At 38.8% G+C, this 21,806-nt stretch overlaps 1 protein-coding gene across 3 annotated transcripts in view; it reads right to left on the bottom strand.

The window, feature by feature from the left end:
* zmat4a (zinc finger, matrin-type 4a) overlaps positions 1 to 21,806 on the bottom strand; it is a 94,790-nt gene that overhangs the window by 11,385 nt on the left and 61,599 nt on the right. For 2 of the 3 annotated variants that reach the window (XM_051895120.1, XM_051895119.1), the window contains one exon: positions 6,246 to 6,342. The exons of the other annotated variant lie outside the window; for it this stretch is intronic. In XM_051895120.1, coding sequence (XP_051751080.1) covers positions 6,246 to 6,342 — 97 coding nt within the window. The remainder of the gene's footprint in view (positions 1 to 6,245; positions 6,343 to 21,806) is intronic. 3 annotated transcript variants of the gene reach the window in all.

The following is a 21,806-nucleotide window of genomic DNA, read 5'->3' as shown; positions in this document are numbered from 1 at the left end:
CGCAAATATCTAATCAGCCAATCACATGGCAGCAACTCAATGCATTTAGGCATTTAGACATGGTCAAGATGATCTGCTGAAGTTCAAACTGAGCATCAGAATGGGGAATAAAGGTAATTTAAGTGACTTTGAATGTGGTATGGTTGTTGGTGCCAGATGGGCTTGTCTGAGTATTTCAGAAACTGCTGATCTACTGGGATTTTCACTAGGGATGCACCGATACCACTTTTCCAGAAGTAGTGCTCAATCCACTTTGCGTTTCATTAGCTCGTGCACAGCAGCTATATAGGCATAAATATTTAATTTGTTTAACATTCTATTAATTCAATACATTTACTTCATAGACATTCTTCTCTGGTATATCCATTCTGCTCTGTTTGCTCTGTTGTCTGTGTTTCTTTGTCACAAGCACTATATGGTACATGCTGGGTGGTATCTGAGCATTTTGAGTACAAGTACACGAGCACAGTATCAGGTCCGATACTGATACTGGTATCATATCGGTGTATCACACACAACCATCTCTAGGGTTTACAGATAATAGTCAAAAAAAGAGAAAATATTCAGTGAGCTGCAGTTCTGTGGGTGAAAATGCCTTGTTGAGTTCAGAGGAGAATGGCCAGACTGGTTCGAGCTGATAGAAAGGCAACAGTAACTCAAATAACAACTTGTTAAAACCGAGGTCTGCAGAAGAGCATCTCTGAACGCACAACATGTCAAACCTTGAAGCAGATGGGCTACAGCAGGAGAAGACCACACCGGGTGCCAGTCCTTTCAGCTAAGAACAGGAATCTGGGGCTACAGTTCACACGGACTTACCAAAATTGAAAAATATAAGATTGGAAAAACATTGCATAGTCTGAGGAGTCTCGTTTTTTTGCTGCGACATTCAGATAGTAGGGTCAGAATTTGGGGTAAACAACATGAAAGCATGAATCCATCCTGCTTTGTATCAACGGTTCAGGCTGCTACTGGTGATATAATGGTGTAATGGGTATTTTCTTGGTAAACTGTGGGCCCTTTAGTACCAACTGAGCATTTTTTTTAAAACACCACAGCCTATCTGAGTATTGTTGCTGACCATGTCCATCCCTTTATGACCACAGTGTACCCATCTTCTGATATATCACACACACTGCTAGACGGAGATATTACATTCATCAGCAATGCCATGCCCTCAAATAAACATGAAAAATGTGTTCCTCTAAATTAAAATATTGTAATGGAGAGTGGATAATATAGAGATGAACTGAATTACTCAAAAAACATATTTGTTGGCTAGGAGTGTGTTTGATAGAATGAAGAAGAGGGCAGGGCGGTTCATTTAGTCTGTTAGAGGACATGCGGAGTGTGTTACAAGGTACAGTATCATTTGGAATTATTTATTTTCCAAAGGAAAAAAATGTACTACTCACTTTCAATATACTACTCATATATACTACAAATTTTTGATTCAGAGTTAAAATTTTACAAGCAAATAAATTGTTGTTAGAGCCCCTTTTTTTTCAGCTTAGAGGCTTATGGTAACTTACATCTTTTTTATCTTTTGATGACCTAGAGGCAGTCATTCATGCCTATGTTTCATCGAAGTTTGATTATTGTAATGCCCTATATGCTGGTGTCAACCAGTTTTTTCCTTTACCCTTTGTAACGGGTTCAAAACGCTGCAGCTCGTTTCTTGACAGGGAAAAAAAGAGGGAGCATATCACTCCTATCTTAGCACATTTACACTGGCTACCGGTAAAAATCAGAATTGATTAAAGGTTTTAACAAGCCTTGCATGGCCTGGTTCCAGCTTACATTACAAATCTTATTTGTCCCTACTCACCCTGGAGAGCTCTTAGATCTTCTTCTGATAAGTTATTAACTGTTCCGTTGTCTCGTTTGAAATCCAAAGGTGATAGAGCCTTTTCTGTATTAGCCCAAAGCTGTGGAACTCACTACCTCAATCTGTTAGATTGTCTGTTTCACTACCTGCATTCAAATCGTCCTTGAAAATGTATGTCTTTTCTCAGGCCTATTCATAACTCGGCTATGTCAGCTTTTTTCTGGTCTTGTTTTGTTCATCGGTCTTACAGATTAAGATAGTTAATCTATTTCTTTTTAACTATTGCCATTAGGATTATTTGTGATCTCTTTATTGTTCAGCTTTCGTGTTGTTTTAAGGTGCTATATAAATAAAAAGCCAAATTTTGACTGTCCGCCCAAAAAAATTCTCACCATCATGTTTCTCCAAACCTGTATGACTTACTTTCTTAAATAGAACACAAAAGAGGATATTTTGAAATAAATACACATAAATCAATGTGGGAATGTGTGTATTCATATGTAGGGCCCGATGAAATCCATTTAATTTTCTCCCAAACTCTGTTTTTTTTTTCGGTTTTATTTTTTCTGGATTCTGTTTTAATGATTTAATAATTTAATTAATCTTTTAAAATGTAATCAAATGAAATTGAACAATTCCTTTCATTTTGTGGCAAACAGAGTGCTTTTTGATGAAACATTTCGATATTATGTCAATCTTTTAATTAACTGTATTAAAATTATTATTAGGTTGAGTACATTCTGCACAATATATTTCTGTCATAATTTCTTCAAGTTAAACCAAACGTTTATTTTGGCGGGTTGTAGTGAAGACCTTTGAGTTTTTGTGTGTATCTGGCAATTGTTTTATCAAATGAAACGGTGAAATGCTGGAGAAGAGACTCTCAAAGCAGCTCCGGAGATGAAGTTTATGTGGAGTGTCCTCATATAGTGAGACGGCAGATGCTAAAAACACTATAAACATCACAAGCTTTAATATGTGTTGTAGACGAAACTGTCACTCCTTCCCAAAGAGACAATCATTTTGCAGTTTAATGTTCACAGACGCTAGTCCATATTGTTATTAGACTGTGTTCTACATTTTTTCATCCAACTTTTGTCAAATGTAACATTCTGTGTTATACAGTAAAATATCATTTTTATAACTGGATTCTGAGATTCCTTCCTCCTTTTCTGCATCACAGGGCTCTATATATATGCAACATGCCAATGTCCAGCTCTGTGTGTTTGGTTATATATTTTTGTGTGTCAATATGTATTTGTGTGTCAATCCATCAACTCATTGAGGTGGTCCACTTAAAACAAACCACCTGAATAAGGAACAGCAGGCAGAGCACAGAACACCCCCAAAACATATGCTACTGGACCACAGGACAGGGAAGACATCCAATATGATGGCAGCAGATGATGAAAGGGCTGGACATCTGATAGCTATGTAGATGGAGTCCAGCTGCACTAAAGACACTAAAGAATTATAAAATGGCTGATTTTGTCTACTGAGGAGAAAGACTGACTGAGAGTCTAGTCTTAATATTCACAAAAATCTCAATTTTGAATGTGCTCCTAGTGTTCATTCAAATATGCTTGGAGCAGTGTGTTGAAAGAAGAGGGAAGCTCCAAAGAAACAGACTGACTGCCAATTCAGAGGACTGAAAGCACAAGACTCATTAAGATAAGACTACAGTAGATTTAAAACAGGCCTCATTCACAATGGGAACAAAAACTCCACTTTAGGGATCAATTAAAGGAAACCTATTATGCAAAATTCACTTTTACACGGTGTTTGAACATAAATGTGTGTCGGCAGTGTGTGTACACAACCACCCTATAATGGAAATTCACCCACTCCTTTTTTTAATGTACGATTTTTATCACGGTTTTAGGGTCACGGGTTCGGTATGTGTTATATGTTCAGGGAAAAAAGGACTACTGTCAAATGAAAATAAAGAAAATAAGAACAAATAAACTACAAGCAAACTACAAGCGGGGTGGGGAGCAGCAGCTCATTTGCATTTAAAGATACATGCACGAAAACAGCATGTTTTTCCTTCCACTCAAAAATTTACAACATGGTATAATAAATGATCTGTGGAGTATTTTGAGCTGAAACTTCACAGACACATTCTGGGGACACCTGAGACTTATATTACATCTCATAATAGGTCTCCTTTAAAGAAGAACAGTCCAAAAATTCAAGAACATTCTAAAAATCCCTGGAACCTATCACCACTTCCAGGAAATCTAGTAAACTATTGAGTTTAGTTGGTAACACTTCATTTCGATAGTCCACCTTAGACATTATTCTACTAACTATAAGTAACTACAAACCCGATTCCAAAAAAGTTGGGACACTGTACAAATTGTGAATAAAAAAGGAATGCAATGATGTGGAAGTTTCAAATTTCAATATTTTATTCAGAATACAACATAGATGACAAATCAAATGTTTAAACTGAGAAAATGTATCATTTTAAGGGAAAAATAAGTTGATTTTAAATTTCATGGCATCAACACATCTCAAAAAAGTTGGGACAAGGCCATGTTTACCACTGTGTGTCATCCCCTCTTCTTTTTATAACAGTCTGCAAACGTCTGGGGACTGAGGAGACAAGTTGCTCAAGTTTAGGAATAGGAATGTTGTCCCATTCTTGTCTAATACAGGCTTCTAGTTGCTCAACTGTCTTAGGTCTTCTTTGTCGCATCTTCCTCTTTATGATGCGCCAAATGTTTTCTATGGGTGAAAGATCTGGACTGCTGGCTGGCCATTTCAGTACCCGGATCCTTCTTCTATGCAGCCATGATGTTGTAATTAATGCAGTATGTGGTCTGGCATTGTCATGTTGGAAGATGCAAGGTCTTACCTAAAAGAGACGACGTCTGGATGGGAGCATATGTTGTTCTAGAACTTGGATATACCTTTCAGCATTGATGTTGCCTTTCCAGATGTGTAAGCTCCCCATGCCACACGCACTCATGCAACCCCATACCATCAGAGATGCAGGCTTCTGAACTGAGCGCTGATAACAACTTGGGTTGTCCTTGTCCTCTTTTATCCGGATGACATGGCGTCCCAGTTTTCCAAAAAGAACTTCAAATTTTGATTCGTCTGACCACAGAACAGTTTTCCACTTTGCCACAGTCCATTTTAAATGAGCCTTGGCCCAGAGAAAACGCCTGCGCTTCTGGATAATGTTTAGATATGGCTTCTTTTTTGACCTATAGAGTTTTAGCCGGCAAAGGCGAATGGCACGGTGGATTGTGGTCACTGACAATGTTTTCTGGAAGTATTCCTGAGCCCATGTTGTGATTTCCATTATAGTAGCATTACTGTATGTGATGCAGTGCCGTCTAAGGGCCCGAAGATCACGGGCATTCAGTATGGTTTTCCAGGCTTGACCCTTACGCACAGAGATTGCTCCAGATTCTCTGAATCTTTGGATGATATTATGCACTGTAGATGATGATAACTTCAAACTTTACAATTTTTCTCTGAGAAACTCCTTTCTGATATTGCTCCACTATTTTTCGCCGCAGCATTGGGGGAATTGGTGATCCTCTGCCCATCTTGACTTCTGAGAGACACTGCCACTCTGAGAGGCTCTTTTTATACCCAATCATGTTGCCAATTGACCTAATAAGTTGCAAATTGGTCCTCCAGCTGTTCCTTATATGTACATTTAACTTTTCTGGCCTCTTATTGCTACCTGTCCCAACTTTTTTGAAATGTGTAGCTCTCATGAAATCCAAAATGAGCCAATATTTGCCATGATATTTCAAAATGTCTCACTTTCAACATTTGATATGTTATCTATATTCTATTGTGAATAAAATATAAGTTTATGAGATTTGTAAATTATTGCATTCCTTTTTTATTCACAATCTGTACAGTGTCCCAACTTTTTTGGAATCGGGTTTGTACATGCCAACTACCATTCACTAGAGTATTAGTACACTGTCTGCTTAATATCTGCTAACACTTTATTTTGATGCTCCCACAACAGACATTCTACTGACTATAAGTAACATTTCAAGTACATGTCAACTTATTCTACCTTAACCCTAACCTAACAATCTACTAATACTCTGAGAGTTATGATCAGTGGCAATGAGGCTAACCGTGGAAGCGAAGTCTATTACTTTGACAAATTGATGCTTCCTCATTTCCTCACTCCTCCGTCCTCCTGTGACCCAGAAACCGATCAAACATCTTGAAGGACATCTCAACTCTCTAACTGCACCGCGAGGAGGCGAGGAACGAGGAGTGAGGAAGCTTCCTGAGGAGTCATGAGCGAGGGAACACAGGTATAACCTTTGCGGATTACTTAACTTTTATAATTTTACACAATTATTTACAAATTGCAATATGCTGAATTTAATAAAACAAATACAAAGAGTACACATATCACATTGGCCCTTACTTGTTTTGGTGCTTGGAGCCCTGCAGGTGTGCATGATACTGTGCCACTGAATTCAGTGTGACACTACAGACATCACATGTGTAGCAGCGTTTTAGACCTACAGAGAAAACAGACACAAACAAGTTTGTGTTTTTAGCAAGTAAAGAATTCAAATGCACATAAACTAACATGGCAACCAAGAAGCTGTGAAATCTCATCATGTATGTCTTTCAATGTCATTATCTTTATAACATTTAGAGGACAAAATATATTACATATCATTTTATTATATTTGAGTTGTGGCATTAAAAAAATAACATTACAAGCACTCTCTTTATGTCCACGGCCTCTCCACCACGCTAAGCTGAACGCAGAGTGGTCAATAAACCCTTATCATGCCATTCCCGAGAACAGAAGGACTAACTGGGGGAATGAGATAACGCTGGTCTCTATCTCTCTCAGTCAGCCGAGGCTCACACGGGTCACTGCTCGGCTGTGTTTCACAGTTCTGCCTGATCAACTCTCCTGATTACCGTACCCTGAGGGAATGTATGTGGAGAGAATCAATTAAAGAGACATAAATATAGAAATGTCAAGCCTTTTTATTTATTTATTTGTGTTTAAGAACAACTATGAAATGACAATGGAAGGTCTCTCCATGAAATGAGATACATGTCTAGGGAGGGGGAACCTTTGAGGAGAGAGACTCCTGTGTTCTCTTGTGTGCGTGTGTGTGTCTGTGTCAAGTGACATTATAAATATTTCAGAATGCCATGTGGCTTGTAATGCAGTTTGGGATACTGATGTTGTCGCGCATGTAGGATGAGAGAGGGGAAGCCAGGAACCGTGATGCTCTTATGCAGCTATGAAGGAACATGAGAAGAGTGAAACTTAGATGAAATGAAACAACACTTCATATTATTATTCAGTGTTGGGGAAGCCACTTTAAAACTTTGAAGCTGCTCATAATTTTATGTAGTTCATAAACCGTCAGATGACACTATTAAATTCAGCAATTAGAGCACCTGTTGGGTTAAAAACCATCTAAATTAGAATGACAGCATTAAATTGAACTTAACTTTAAGAAACTCATTTTAACTAAGAAAGCTAATTTAGTAATTCACAAATACTGTATAGTGTCAAATACTCTAACAGCATTACTAAATATTTTGCTTCCAAAAACAAGCCTGAATGTGTGGATGGAAAAATATGTAGGGGATAAAATAAATCAGTGTCACATTTTTTGATTGTGAATCATTTATTCGAAAAAACTGAAAAGTTATCCACTATATATGACAGAGAGGACAGAGCAAGTTTGATTATAGCCTCAGCTCGCTCTGCTATACAATAAAACATGAGAAAAAATTCAATAATATAGCGTTCAGTCACATCACAGTTCTACTTGTTGGACAAAGTAGTCACACTATTAAAAATGTAGTTAAGTTAGTAGCATCACTACTTCTAGTTAGTTACTCCCCTGCAATCTACCTGTTTTTGTGTTGACTTTGGACAGCAAAAAGCTTGTGACTAACATGATACAGAAGTACTTTGACTCTCTATCAGTGCTGTTTCCTGCCTGCGCCCCCCGTTATGGATTAAGCGTCCCGTGTAATTGCTGTCATGTTGCACTAATGATATTGCAGCTGAAAAATGGCCTTTGCAATTTTCACTAAATTGAGTTAAACCCATAAACAACGTTTGGAGGATAAGGGCATGCAGAAATTAATATCTTACTGTTGATTCATCATGATGCTTAATTTTACCCATTCTCATACATCTAGAGTGTGCTGCCTCTGTTGATATGCACTTGTGCATTACAGCAGGTTGGCCAAAAAAAAAAAAAAAAAACGACACTGACAGACCAGGAACAAAGCCTTCCTTGTGCCTGTCTCTGTTATACCCAAGAGTCTGATTATTTCTGCCACTGTGCAGCCAGCAGGAGTTTTTAAAAGTTGCTAATCATATCAGCAACAGTGAAACTGAAAAGCACAGCAAAAAAATGTCCTTTCCCTCCACAACTTTTTAATGCACCTAGATACATGGTCATAAACAAAATATTTTTTGACTTCAGCAGTTTAACATTTGTACAATGTGCCTACAGTTGGATGGGCCTATCAGGCAGATGGCCCATAAAGAATCTGCATTTTTTTTATTGCATTTTCTGAACTTTTTTTTTTTTTTTTGTTCTGCAGAATTCTGTATGTAATTCTGATGACCATATTCGCAACTATGTTTACAGTTTGTGTATTTTATTGTATTTTATCCTTATTCTCCACACATCCACACACTTGGGTACTGACATTGAGAGGATGTGGCAGAGCCGTGTAGCTTGTGGTGACTCCCAGCCTGGCCTTTTGACAGGCCACCTCTCAAACGCTTTTTGAAAAGGTGAAATAATGGAGCACCGCCCAGGCATCCATCAACGTTAGCCATCCGTTCTGCTAGTCGCACTTCCTACAGAACATGAGCAATGAAGAGTCAACCAGCACGTAACTCCAATGAAGTCTCTCTCATCTTTGTCGCCCTTGTCTCAGATTTATTACTGTTAGCTCAGAACATCTTCTGAATGAGAATAGAGGAACCACAAGTGGAAAAAAATTACCTGAGTTTAAATGTTTCCTTATTGCTCTCCTTGTTTCACAGCTGGTTATATATACACAATACACCAACTCACTTAAATAGAAATGTAGAAAGAAAAGCATTTTTCTATACATTACATTTTGACCATTTGGCTGAGAATGTTATTCAGATTGAAAATGTGAAGTAGATGGAATAGAACCAACAGCTTGCAGAATTCCTTGGGCACAATAAAGTTTAATGATGCCTTCAGGGATATTATCACCTCAGGCTTTTTGTCTCGTCAGGGATCATAACACCACTGAACTGGGACATGCTTACTGAGATCCCCATCTGTCGATCCTATAGTTTATCGAACTTAAACTAGTTGGAATAATAGTTTGACTATTAGTCACTAACCATTGCAATCTAAGAGTGTAATATATATACATACAGTGGGTACGGAAAGTATTCAGACCCCCTTAAATTTTTCACTCTTTGTTATATTGTAGCCATTTGCTAAAATCATTTAAGTTCATTTTTTTCCTCATCACAGCACCCCATATTGACAGAAAAACACAGAACTGTTGACATTTTTGCAGATTTATTAAAAAAGAAAAACTGAAATATCACATGGTCCTAAGTATTCAGACCCTTTGCTCAGTATTTAGTAGAAGCACCCTTTTGATCTAATACAGCCATGAGTCTTTTTGGGAAAGATGCAACAAGTTTTTCACACCTGGATTTGGGTATCCTCTGCTATTCCTCCTTGCAGATCCTCTCCAGTTCTGTCAGGTTGGATGGTAAACGTTGGTGGACAGACATTTTTAGGTCTCTCCAGAGATGCTCAATTGGGTTTAAGTCAGGGCTCTGGCTGGGCCATTCAAGAAAAGTCATGGAGTTGTTGTGAAGCCACTCCTTCGTTATTTTAGCTGTGTGCTTAGGGTCATTGTCTTGTTGGAAGGTAAACCTTCGGCCCAGTCTGAGGTCCTGAGCACTCTGGAGAAGGTTTTCGTCCAGGATATCCCTGTACTTGGCCGCATTCATCTTTCCCTCGATTGCAACCAGTCGTCCTGTCCCTGCAGCTGAAAAACACCCCCACAGCACGATGCTACCACCACCATGCTTCACTGTTGGGACTGTATTGGACAGGTGATGAGCAGTGCCTGGTTTTCTCCACACATACCACTTAGAATTAAGGCCAAAAAGTTCTATCTTGGTCTCATCAGACCAGAGAATCTTATTTCTCACCATCTTTAGCAAACTCCATGCGGGCTTTCATGTGTCTTGCACTGAGGAGAGGCTTCCGTCGGGCCACTCTGCCATAAAGCCCCGACTGGTGGAGGGCTGCAGTGATGGTTGACTTTCTACAACTTTCTCCCATCTCCCAACTGCATCTCTGGAGCTCAGCCACAGTGATCTTTGGGTTCTTCTTTACCTCTCTCACCAAGGCTCTTCTCCCCCGATAGCTCAGTTTGGCCGGACGGCCAGCTCTAGGAAGGGTTCTGGTCATCCCAAACGTCTTCCATTTAAGGATTATGGAGGCCACTGTGCTCTTAGGAACATTAAGTGCAGCAGAAATTTTTGTTGTAACCTTGGCCAGATCTGTGCCTTGCCACAATTCTGTCTCTGAGCTCTTCAGGCAGTTCCTTTGACCTCATGATTCTCATTTGCTCTGACATGCACTGTGAGCTGTAAGGTCTTATATAGACAGGTGTGTGGCTTTCCTAATCAAGTCCAATCAGTATAATCAAACACAGCTGGACTCAAATGAAGGTGTAGAACCATCTCAAGGATGATCAGAAGAAATGGACAGCACCTGAGTTAAATATATGAGTGTCACAGCAAAGGGTCTGAATACTTAGGACCATGTGATATTTCAGTTTTTCTTTTTTAATAAATCTGCAAAAATGTCAACAATTCTGTGTTTTTCTGTCAATATGGGGTGCTGTGTGTACATTCATGAGGAAAAAAAATTGACTTAAATGATTTTAGCAAATGGCTGCAATATAACAAAGAGTGAAAAATTTAAGGGGGTCTGAATACTTTCCGTACCCACTGTATCTCTATATATACATATACACACACACATACATATATACATTATATATATATACACACACACACACACAGCGCTCAGCGTAAATGAGTACACCCCCTTTGAAAAGTAACATTTTAAATATCTCAATGAACACAAAAACAATTTCCAAAATGTTGACAAGACTAAGTTTAATATAACATCTGTTTAACTTATAACATGAAAGTAAGGTTAATAATATAACTTAGAGAACACATTTTTCAGTTTTACTCAAATTAGGGTGATGCAAAAATGAGTACACCCCACAACAAAAACTACTACATCTAGTACTTTGTATGGCCTCCATGATTTTTAATGACAGCACCGAGTCTTCTAGGCATGGAATGAACAAGTGTGCGACAATGGAAAAACCATTCTTCAAGAATGACCTCTTTTAGAGACTGGATGCTGGATGGAGAGTGATGCTCAACTTGTCTCTTCAGAATTCCCCATAGGTGTTCGATTGGGTTCAGATCAGGAGCCACTGAAGCACTTGCACCCTGTTCTTCTTCAGAAATCCAACAGTGGCCTTAGATGTGTGTTTAGGATCATTGTCATGTTGGAAAAGTGCACAATGACCAAGGGCACGGAGTGATGGTAGCATCTTCTCTTTCAGTATAGAGCAGTACATCTGTGAATTCATGATGCCATCAATGAAACGCAGCTCCCCGACACCAGCAGCACTCATGCAGCCCCACATAAGGACACTGCCACCACCATGTTTCACTGTAGGCACCATGCATTTTTCTTTGTATTCCTCACCTTTGCGACACCATACAGTTTTGAAGCCATCAGTTCCAAAAACATTTATCTTGGTCTCATCACTCCAGAGTATAGAGTCCCAGTACTCTTCATCTTTGTCAGCATGGGCCCTGGCAAATGCTAGGTGGGCTTTTTTGTGCCTGGGCTTTAGGAGAAGCTTCTTTCGTGGACGGCACCCATGCTTGCCATTCCTCTGCAGTGTACGTCGTATTGTGTCACGGGAAATAGTCACCCCAGTTTGGCTTTCTACTTCTTTAGATAACTGCAGTGAACTTGCATGCCGATTTTCTTCAACCCTTCTCATCAGAAGACACTCCTGTCAAGGTGTTAACTTCCATGGACGACCTGGACGTCTCTGTGAGATGGTTGCAGTTCCATTTTTAAAAAAAATTTATACCACTTTTGCTACAGTATTCTGACTGATAAGTAAAGCTTTGCTGATCTTCTTGTAGCCTTCACCTTTCTGGTGTAAAGAAATTATTTTCTTTCTCAGATCTTGTGACATTTCTCTTTCATGTGGTGCCATTGCTGACAGCATGAAATGGGAAGGGGTTTTAACACCTTTTTATAGTCAACTGTCTGCTGGACACCTGTGTAATGAATAATTAGACTCACCTGTGGTTGAATTCATTAGACATTTGTAGTCTAAAATTTAGCTTTGCTCCAGAGACTTTCAGTGGGGTGTACTCATTTTTGCATCACCCTAATTTGAGTAAAACTGAAAATTTTGTTCTCTAAGTTATATTATTGACCTTACTTTCATGTTATAAGTTAAACAGATGTTATGTAAACTTAGTCTTGTAAACATTTTGGAAATTGTTTTTGTGTTCATTGGGATATTGTTTAAAATGTTACTTTTCAAAGGGGGTGTACTCATTTACGCTGAGCACTGTGTGTATATATACAGGTGCTGGTCATATAATTAGAATATCATCAAAAAGTTGATTTATTTCACTAATTCCATTCAAAAAGTGAAACTTGTATATTATATTCATTCATTACACACAGACTGTTATATTTCAAATGTTTATTTCTTTTAATTTTGATGATTATAACTGACAACTAAGGAAAATCCCAAATTCAGTATCTCAGAAAATTAGAATATTACTTAAGACCAATACAAAGAAAGGATTTTTAGAAATCTTGGCCAACTGAAAAGTATGAACATGAAAAGTATGAGCATGTACAGCACTCAATACTTAGTTGGGGCTCCTTTTGCCTGAATTACTGCAGCAATGTGGCGTGGCATGGAGTCGATCAGTCTGTGGCACTGCTCAGGTGTTATAAGAGCCCAGGTTGCTCTGATAGTGGCCTTCAGCTCTTCTGCATTGTTGGGTCTGGCATATCGCATCTTCCTCTTCACAATACCCCATAGATTTTCTATGGGGTTAAGGTCAGGCGAGTTTGCTGGCCAATTAAGAACAGGGATACCATGGTCCTTAAACCAGGTACTGGTAGCTTTGGCATTGTGTGCAGGTGCCAAGTCCTGTTGGAAAATGAAATCTGCATCTCCATAAAGTTGGTCAGCAGCAGGAAGCATGAAATGCTCTAAAACTTCCTGGTATACGGCTGCGTTGACCTTGGACCTCAGAAAACACAGTGGACCAACACCAGCAGATGACATGGCACCCCAAACCATCACTGACTGTGAAACTTTACACTGGACCTCAAGCAATGTGGACTGTGTGCCTCTCCTCTCTTCCTCCAGACTCTGGGACCCTGATTTCCAAAGGAAATGCAAAATTTACTTTCATCAGAGAACATAACTTTGGACCACTCAGCAGCAGTCCAGTCCTTTTTGTCTTTAGCCCAGGCGAGACGCTTCTGACGCTGTCTGTTGTTCAAGAGTGGCTTGACACAAGGAATGCGACAGCTGAAACCCATGTCTTGCATACGTCTGTGCGTAGTGGTTCTTGAAGCACTGACTCCAGCTGCAGTCCACTCTTTGTGAATCTCCCCCACATTTTTGAATGGGTTTTGTTTCACAATCCTCTCCAGGGTGCGGTTATCCCTATTGCTTGTACACTTTTTTCTACCACTTTCTTTTCCTTCCCTTCGCCTCTCTATTAATGTGCTTGGACACAGAGCTCTGTGAACAGCCAGCCTCTTTTGCAATGACCTTTTGTGTCTTGCCCTCCTTGTGCAAGGTGTCAATGGTCGTGTTTTGGACAACTGTCAAGTCAGCAGTCTTCCCCATGATTGTGTAGCCTACAGAACTAGACTGAGAGACCATTTAAAGGCTTTTGCAGGTGTTTTGAGTTAATTAGCTGATTAGAGTGTGGCACCAGGTGTCTTCAACTATATATATGTATCACACACACACACACACACACACACACACACACACACACACACACACACACACACACACACACACACAGGCCCTGTTTCCACCTGGTATTAAGATGCGTTTTGGCCGATCGGATCACAAGTAGACAAGGGAGACACATACCCATTACCACCTGGTATTTTAATCAGTCTCTTCGCCACTTTTAACCACTTCTGTCCTCATTTCTTCGAGGGAAGGGGTCTATGGCTGGGTAAATGTATGGGTTTTTTTTCAGATATTTCGATCTAATGGACAAAATAAGCTTGCGCAATTTACATATGAATGGAGATTATGGAAAAACATACAGCTTCCTTTTCTGCTCTGAGCCAAGGCGAACACCGTAAGTGCATGTTAGAAATCAGGAATGGTGAGAGAACATTATGCTTGATATGTTTTTTGTCTTCAAACCAACTTGGGTCTACAGCAGACAAAGTTTAAATTCCGTCTGGCTAGCACATTTCCCATAATGTTTACGCGTTAGGTCAGTAGGCGGAGAGTAAGCGGTCTTTAGTGGCTGTTTAAACACATTCGACCACATGAGCTTTTCCACTACGAAAGCAATCTGGGTGAATGCGTTTTCAACTACCTCTGGAAGTCGTCCACTGTGAGCCAGGTCTTCTCATCCAACATCACTGCCTGACCTCACAAATGCACTTCTAGAAGAATGGTCAAAAATTCCCATAAACACACTCCCAAACTGTTTGGAAAGCCTTCCCAGAAGAGTTGAAGCTGTTATAGCTACAAAGTGTGGGCCAACTCCATATTAAACCCTACGGATTAAGAATGGGATGTCATTAAAGTTCATGTGCACGTAAAGGCAGGCGTACCAAAACTTTGGGCAGTATAGTGTATATATATATATATATACACACACACACATACATACACACACAGGACAAGCTCTCTGGCAAGTTGATCATTTATGAACTTTAAGGCAACACTGGTTCATCTATTTTTACCTCCAGGCATCTGCCTGCCTGATGGTACAGTACAGACCTCACTTTGACTCTCTCACTGAGCCAGGAAACCCAAGCATATGATGTAGGGATAAATGAGAACAGAAAGATTCTGAAGATTCTACTTACATCATTGTACATGGGCAATGATTCATGCATGAGCATAAGGGCAGATGTCAAATTCCAAACATCCTGTCATGATCAGCACATTATCAAGCTCTAACCTGTCCGACAGGCTTGAATCAGCATGTTTTTATTGTGAATGAACCATGTTTTGCCTCAATCAATTTGTCATGAGATCTGCTGTGTGAATTTAAAAATGGGCAAAAATATGCTAAACAATAATGAATGAGAAAAATATGCCCATATTTGTACAGCGACAGGCAGATGGCATCTAAGTGGTGGGTAATTCAGCAAATGTTGATTCACTTCTGCTGCAGAAAAAACACATCAACCATATCAAATTGAAAAAGCCCATGGCTAATGCCCGTATTTAGCAGTGCAAATATAACACAACATAATTCAATTAGTATCTTACCTGATTATATTCAAATGCTAATAATTACAGTACCTCAATTATGTGGTAAAAGCATTTTATAGTTTCCTCAAAATATAAAATTCAGTCATCATTTACTTGTATGACTTTCTTTTTTCTGCAGAAACTGACCCCTGAAAGGTTCATTTAAATAATAAATAATAATAAAAAAATAAAAAAATAAAACTTGGTGCAAGCTTGGTATGACTTTAATTAGATATCTTTCCAAGACAGCTACAAAAATAAATGTAATGCTTTTTTTTTAAGACTTGCCAAAATCATTTTAGAAACAACAGCTAACTTCTTACCATTACTGAAAGTATAATTTCAACAAAGACTAAGAGAATAAGCTAACGCTAACATGTCACCTTAGCATGAAAATGCGATATCCACCAATGCTCCACGATCTGTTTCAGAGTGGCACGTGAGACCAATCATAGACAGAAGCAGGAAGAACGTAATTGCACAGTCCTTCGGAGTGAAGATGCTGATTACCAGACGAGCCAAATTATATCCAATCTTGTCTTTCCAATTAACCAGCAGGACAGTGTTTGGATATATGGAACTTGTCACAGGCACTGCCTGATTGGCTTGGTGATGACACTAAAAGAAACTCAGAGAAAAGAGCTATAATCAATTCTGAAATCATTTCAGTTTGCATTATATCAGCATTCTTCGTTGTAATGAGGACAGCTAAGCAGACTTGATTGATAAAGTGTGTGAAACTAAAGCTCTTTTCCTCAAAGGCAAACCATAGCATTAAAGGGTTAGTTCACCCAAAAATGAAAATTCTGTCATGAATTACTCACGTGACTTTGGCAGTTTGATACACGATCCGAACCACTGATTCGAAACAAAAGATTCATAAAGCTTCGAAGCTTCATGAAGCAGTGTTTTGAAATCGCCCATCACTAGATATTGTTGAATAAAGTCGTTATTTAGTTTTTTTGGCACACAAAAAGTATTCTCGTTGCTTCATAACATTAAGGTTGAACCACTGTAGTCACATGAACTGTTTTAAATATATCTTTAGTAGCTTTCTGGGCATCTGAAAGTGTTATTTATCTTGCTGGCAATGCAGGCCTCACTGAGCCATCGGATTTTATCAAAAATATCTTAATTTGTGTTCTGAAGATGAATGAAGGTCTTACGGGTGTGGAACGACATGAGGGTGAGTAATAAATGACAGAATTTTCATTTTTGGGTGAACTAACCCTTTAACTAAAGCCCAGTTTTCAGCACTCATTCCAGTCATTGCATTGCTAAATATATAGCAATAATAAAAGAACTGTCTAAAAACATGATGAAAAGCAAGTTATCATGCTGTTTTGTTGAAAATAAGGTGAAAACCTCAGTTTGATGTTTCATATTGGAAGGTTTTGTGGAATGTTGCTGCTTTGCAGTGTTGAATAAATACAGCAATATAGAAAAATAGTGTATATATATATATATATATATTTTTTTTTTTTTTTTTTTTTTTTTTTTAGTAACTTATATTTAGAAAACATCAAATGTTTTCAGCATGAAAACTGCAACATGATAGCTGTGTGAGACAGATTGCTTTGGGGAAATAAGTCCATTATGCATAATTCCAACACATTGCAATGATGGCTCAAATCACAAGGGCTTCCTCCACTGTCTATCAGAGTGTTGTGAAAGAGGAAAATAATCCCCATTTGCTGCCTCTCCTTCAAAATGACTATGGATTGGCCCTCTAATGAGTCAGGTTTTTGTTCAGTGTTAAGTGTTAAAAGGATGGGTTGGATGAATGTGAGGGTGAAAATAGCAACTACACACTCGTACATGAGGAAAACGACTCAGAGTGAAGAGAAAAAGAGGAAGAGACAGAAAATGAGGTCTGCTCTTCAGTTCACTGCAGAAAAACTCAAATTTGATAGGCTTTAGACACCTATTACTGCAAACCACAAATACCTCAGTGTTCTGATGTAGTTTAGTCCCAAAGCAGGAAACATTTCTGTGCACTGAATATATCTGTACAAACAAAATTGGGTCCTAAAAAGCCACCAAGGATGAAATGAAAATAAAACTTGAAAGGAGGAGATAAAAGGAGGAAAAACCCCTGCACAGCAACAGTAACAGGACAGACAGACAGACAGACAGACAGACAGACAGATAGACAGATAGACAGATAGATAGCTAACTGACTCAAATATCATGTATTAACTGATTGCAATGGATTTTTGTCCTTATACATTTAAATATAACTTCTGATCAGTACATTTTGCTAGTTATAAAGAAGAGATGGCCTCCAAAAAGGTCTGTCAATTATATTATCAATGTTGTGAATGCATATATATTATAATATATTTATTTATCTATACTCGAGTCAACTTATACCCATCTGAGTGAAAAATTATTTGCATTATCAACTGCATAACTGCACTAATCACTGCATACAGTTAAAGTTCATAGTTGTAAAAAACTTTTTGTATTTGTTATAATGTTCAACTGGCACCTTGATGGAGTACACCATCTGGATAGTGGCCCCTTTTCTACAGTGCAGGAGAACACCTTGATGTTTACCCTTCTTAAAACCTGCAGAACACAGAAGTAACGGGTAGCCCTCCCTTTGTGTACTTTAAATAGAGAGGTGCTGCAATTCAAAGCCGCGGGAAGAGAAAACGTGCCATGCACTCACAGATACACACACACACATTCATCAGAAACCACACAGACATAGTGCTCAACAGAAAATCTATGAATATTTCATGATGTTGCAGTCTTCAAAGTGTGACTGCTGCCTCCCTCTCTGATGCTCTGAACATCAGACAACACTCAAAGGATGCCCGGGACAGATATATGCAAAGAGAGAAAAGGCAGAAAATTCTAAGGCAAGCAGATAGGAGGAGAAAAAAAACATGGGATGGATACTGAAAGAGAGACAGAGGCAAGTGTTGTAGGTGTTAACACTTTATGTGAAAGATGAGCCTGCCACCAGCAGCTCCCAGCCCGATGAATTAGGCAGCAAGTTCTCCTGCAACATTTCCCTCTCTGCCAAATAACACTCTCTCTCACTCTCTCCCTCGCTCTCTCTGGCCATTAGGGTGATTTGCCACATCATTACTAATTGATAATCACGTTGGAGAGAAGCCATCAGAGGCGTACTACCGAACGCTGCGGTGTCTGCGCTGACATTTCCTGGCTGGAGTAATGACTAGGTGACATTAGTGGGAGACCTTGCAGAGCAGACAGTGAGAACGGGCAGCCGAGGGGAAAATTGCAGAGATGGTTGGCCCATCCATTTTTCCCTCCTTAACCCAGTGAAGAGAAAATGTATATGAAAGATCAGTTGTGGTGCAGTATACTGACTGGCTATTCCTACAGGTCCACTTTGGTCCAGGCCTGCCTGATGCACAAATGAAAGTATGTGACAATGAATGCAAACTAAAAGAAATAACTAAAAGACAAATAGATGAATAGGGGAGGCTGGGGATGGTGGTAACACCATCAGTTTAAACCAATTTCAACTGAAAGTAGTCGCAAGTCAGCGGGACAAAAAAAAAAAAAAAAAGAAAGAAAAAAAGGTAGAAGGGAAACCTATTCTGGGTGAAATTCTGATCAACTGAATCAGCAGTTTGTCTTGTTTCACTTGTTTTACTTGACATTTTAACATTTCAAAAGTTTGGGGTCAGTAAGATTTTAATGATTTTGCAAGCCTCTTATGCTTACCTGCATTGATTTGATCAATATTACTGTTTTTACTGTATTTTTGTGAAATATTATTGCAGAACTTTTCTCTATTGATTAATTTAAAAATGCAGTTACTCCTGTGATGGCAAAGCTGAATTTTCAGTAGCCATTATTTCAGTCTTTAGTGTCACACGATCATTCGGTAGCACTTTATTTTACAGTTCTGGTCCCCATGTACATACTATGTACTTATAGTAATTACAATATCTGGGTAATAATTAGGTACTAACCCTGAACCTGCCTCTAAACCTGACCTTAACCCATGTAGTTACCTTATATTACCCAGTACTTTCTTAGGTAAGTACACTTTAAGTACACGTAAGTGCACATACTGTAAAATTAAGTGCAACCAAAAGTTCTGACGAACAAATATTTTGTAAACAAGTTTGAAATAAAACTCATTTGAAACATTATAAATGTCTTTACTATAACCTTTGATCAATTTAATGCATCCCTGCTGAATAAAAGTATTATTAAAAAAAACTAACTGAACTCAAATTTAGTGTAGTGTAAATAATAATAAAAAATCAGGTCTGAGCAGAAAGGCTTGTATGTAATACTACTTTCCCCATTTATTTCTACTGGACCCACAAAAACTAAAGAAAATGGGACAGTGTATAAGCCGACATTTGATACAACTGTGAAAGTGGCTAACATGCACAAACACCATCTGTTATGATTTTCTTTTTAGCCCATGTTTTAAGTGTTTGTTCAATTTTCCCAACCTCTTTGCTGTTTTTTAGAATAAAATGTTCTTTAAATGTTTCTTTAATATTTTTAAAATTAAATTGGCTGGATAAATGTGGGAAAATTAAATTAAAGTTTGAGATAAATAAACCAACAATTACTTGCAGTTAAAAGATTAGTTCACCCAAAAATGAAAATAATGTCATTAATTACTCACCCTCATGTCGTTCCACACCCGTAAGACCTTCATTCATCTTCAGAACACAAATTAAGATATTTTTGATGAAATCCGGTGGCTCAGTGAGGCCTCCGTTGACAGCAAGTTAATTTACACTTTCAAACACCCAGAAAGGTACTAAAGAGATATTTAAAACAGTTCATGTGAGTACAGTGGTTCAACCTTAATGTTATGTTAACATAGGTCTTACGGGTGTGGAACGACATGAGGGTGAGTAATTAATGACAGAATTTTCTTTTTTGGGTGAACTAACCTTTTAAAGTGAAAAGTGTTAAAGTGTTACAGTTAAAGTGTTACAAAAATCCCTGGTCTCCCCCACTTTAAAGTATTGCCTATTGTACATATAACAATGTACAGGTATAAAATAAATCTGTTCACTATGTGATCTTGGGAAGTGTGAATAACTTCTCTTCTTAAAAAGAAGAGAAGTTATTCACTTTTAAAAGGTGTTTGAACACCGATGTGTGTCTGCAGTGTGTGAGAACAACCAGCTTTTAATGGTAAAAATCCACTCACTCATGTTTTTATAATTCCCATAAATCAAAAGCAGTCTCTTCAAACGAGCTGATTCAGATTCCCCCCTATGATGACGTCATCGTATGCAGAAGCCCTGCCCACAACCGGCGACGATCCGCCCTATTAGCATAGACACAGGTTGATTCTGAAAGATGGGTCAATACCAACACTTCAAACTAAAGATCCAGACAAAGTATCACACGTCATATATTATGAGTCCTTCCAAACTGCCTTCCTGAAAGAGCTTGTTGGCACTCTGTACAGCTAATGTTGCTAAAGCTACCACCGTCTCTGCCTGATTTCACTGATGCTGCCCTCATTTGCTATCAGAATTATCGTAAATACGAGTTTCCTAGTTAAAAATTGCACAAACGCCCTTTGAAGTCTGACATTTTCAGTGTGTGAGATTGTCCAGTTTTGTTGTTGAGCTCTTGAAGCTCTGCCCTCTTCTTGAAAGTGGGCTGGGATCACCAGCTTATTTGCATTTAAAGGGGCACCCCCAAAAAGGCAAATGGCAATTTTGAGCTAAAACTTCACATACACACTCTGAGGACATCAGAGAGTTATTTTACATCCTGTTAAAAAGGACATAATAGGTCTCCTTTAAAGAAGTAAAATGTCTTGTTTATTTTCCCATTCAGCACTCAATCTAATTGTTTTCTATTTTAATCTTGTGCTGACAGAGTCAAAGTAATAGTCACTATGAGCCTGGCCAAGCCTCCAGTGTGTCTTCCATTAACAAGGATGCTCTGAATCCACCATCCATCATTCTAAGCTGGGGATAACGTTCAGTCCAAGCAAACTAAACCCAACATCAGCTCAGTCTCACAGCGGCAGTCTCTCCAAAGCTTTGATCTGTACCGAAGTGAGTCCTTTAGCTCTAATGAGTGGAAACATCCCATGTAACTTAATAGTTCTGCTGGGCAGTGGAAGCCCTTGCAGCAGTGACCGCTGGCCTGCGAGAAAATTTATTTGTAATTGTTATTGACATAATGTGAGCCATGAGACAATGGGAGATCACACTCTTCATCCCTCAGAAATTAATAGCCTGTATCAGAGTCTCTGGACACACAAACCTATTGCTTTTATTCTCTTGGAGCCCAGGCTGGAGATGAGGCAAGGGAAGTAAAAGACACATTGAGAGGAAGTTTTATTGTATTATGTGAGCGGTTTCATTAATCTATCAAGAAAGTAAGCCCCACGGCACCAGCTATC

The sequence above is a fragment of the Ctenopharyngodon idella genome, chromosome 5 (assembly GCF_019924925.1).
Source record: "Ctenopharyngodon idella isolate HZGC_01 chromosome 5, HZGC01, whole genome shotgun sequence".
Classification (NCBI taxonomy): Eukaryota; Metazoa; Chordata; class Actinopteri; order Cypriniformes; family Xenocyprididae; genus Ctenopharyngodon; species Ctenopharyngodon idella.
Note: the sequence above shows the minus strand (reverse complement) of the source record. Positions and strands in the feature narration are given on the sequence as shown.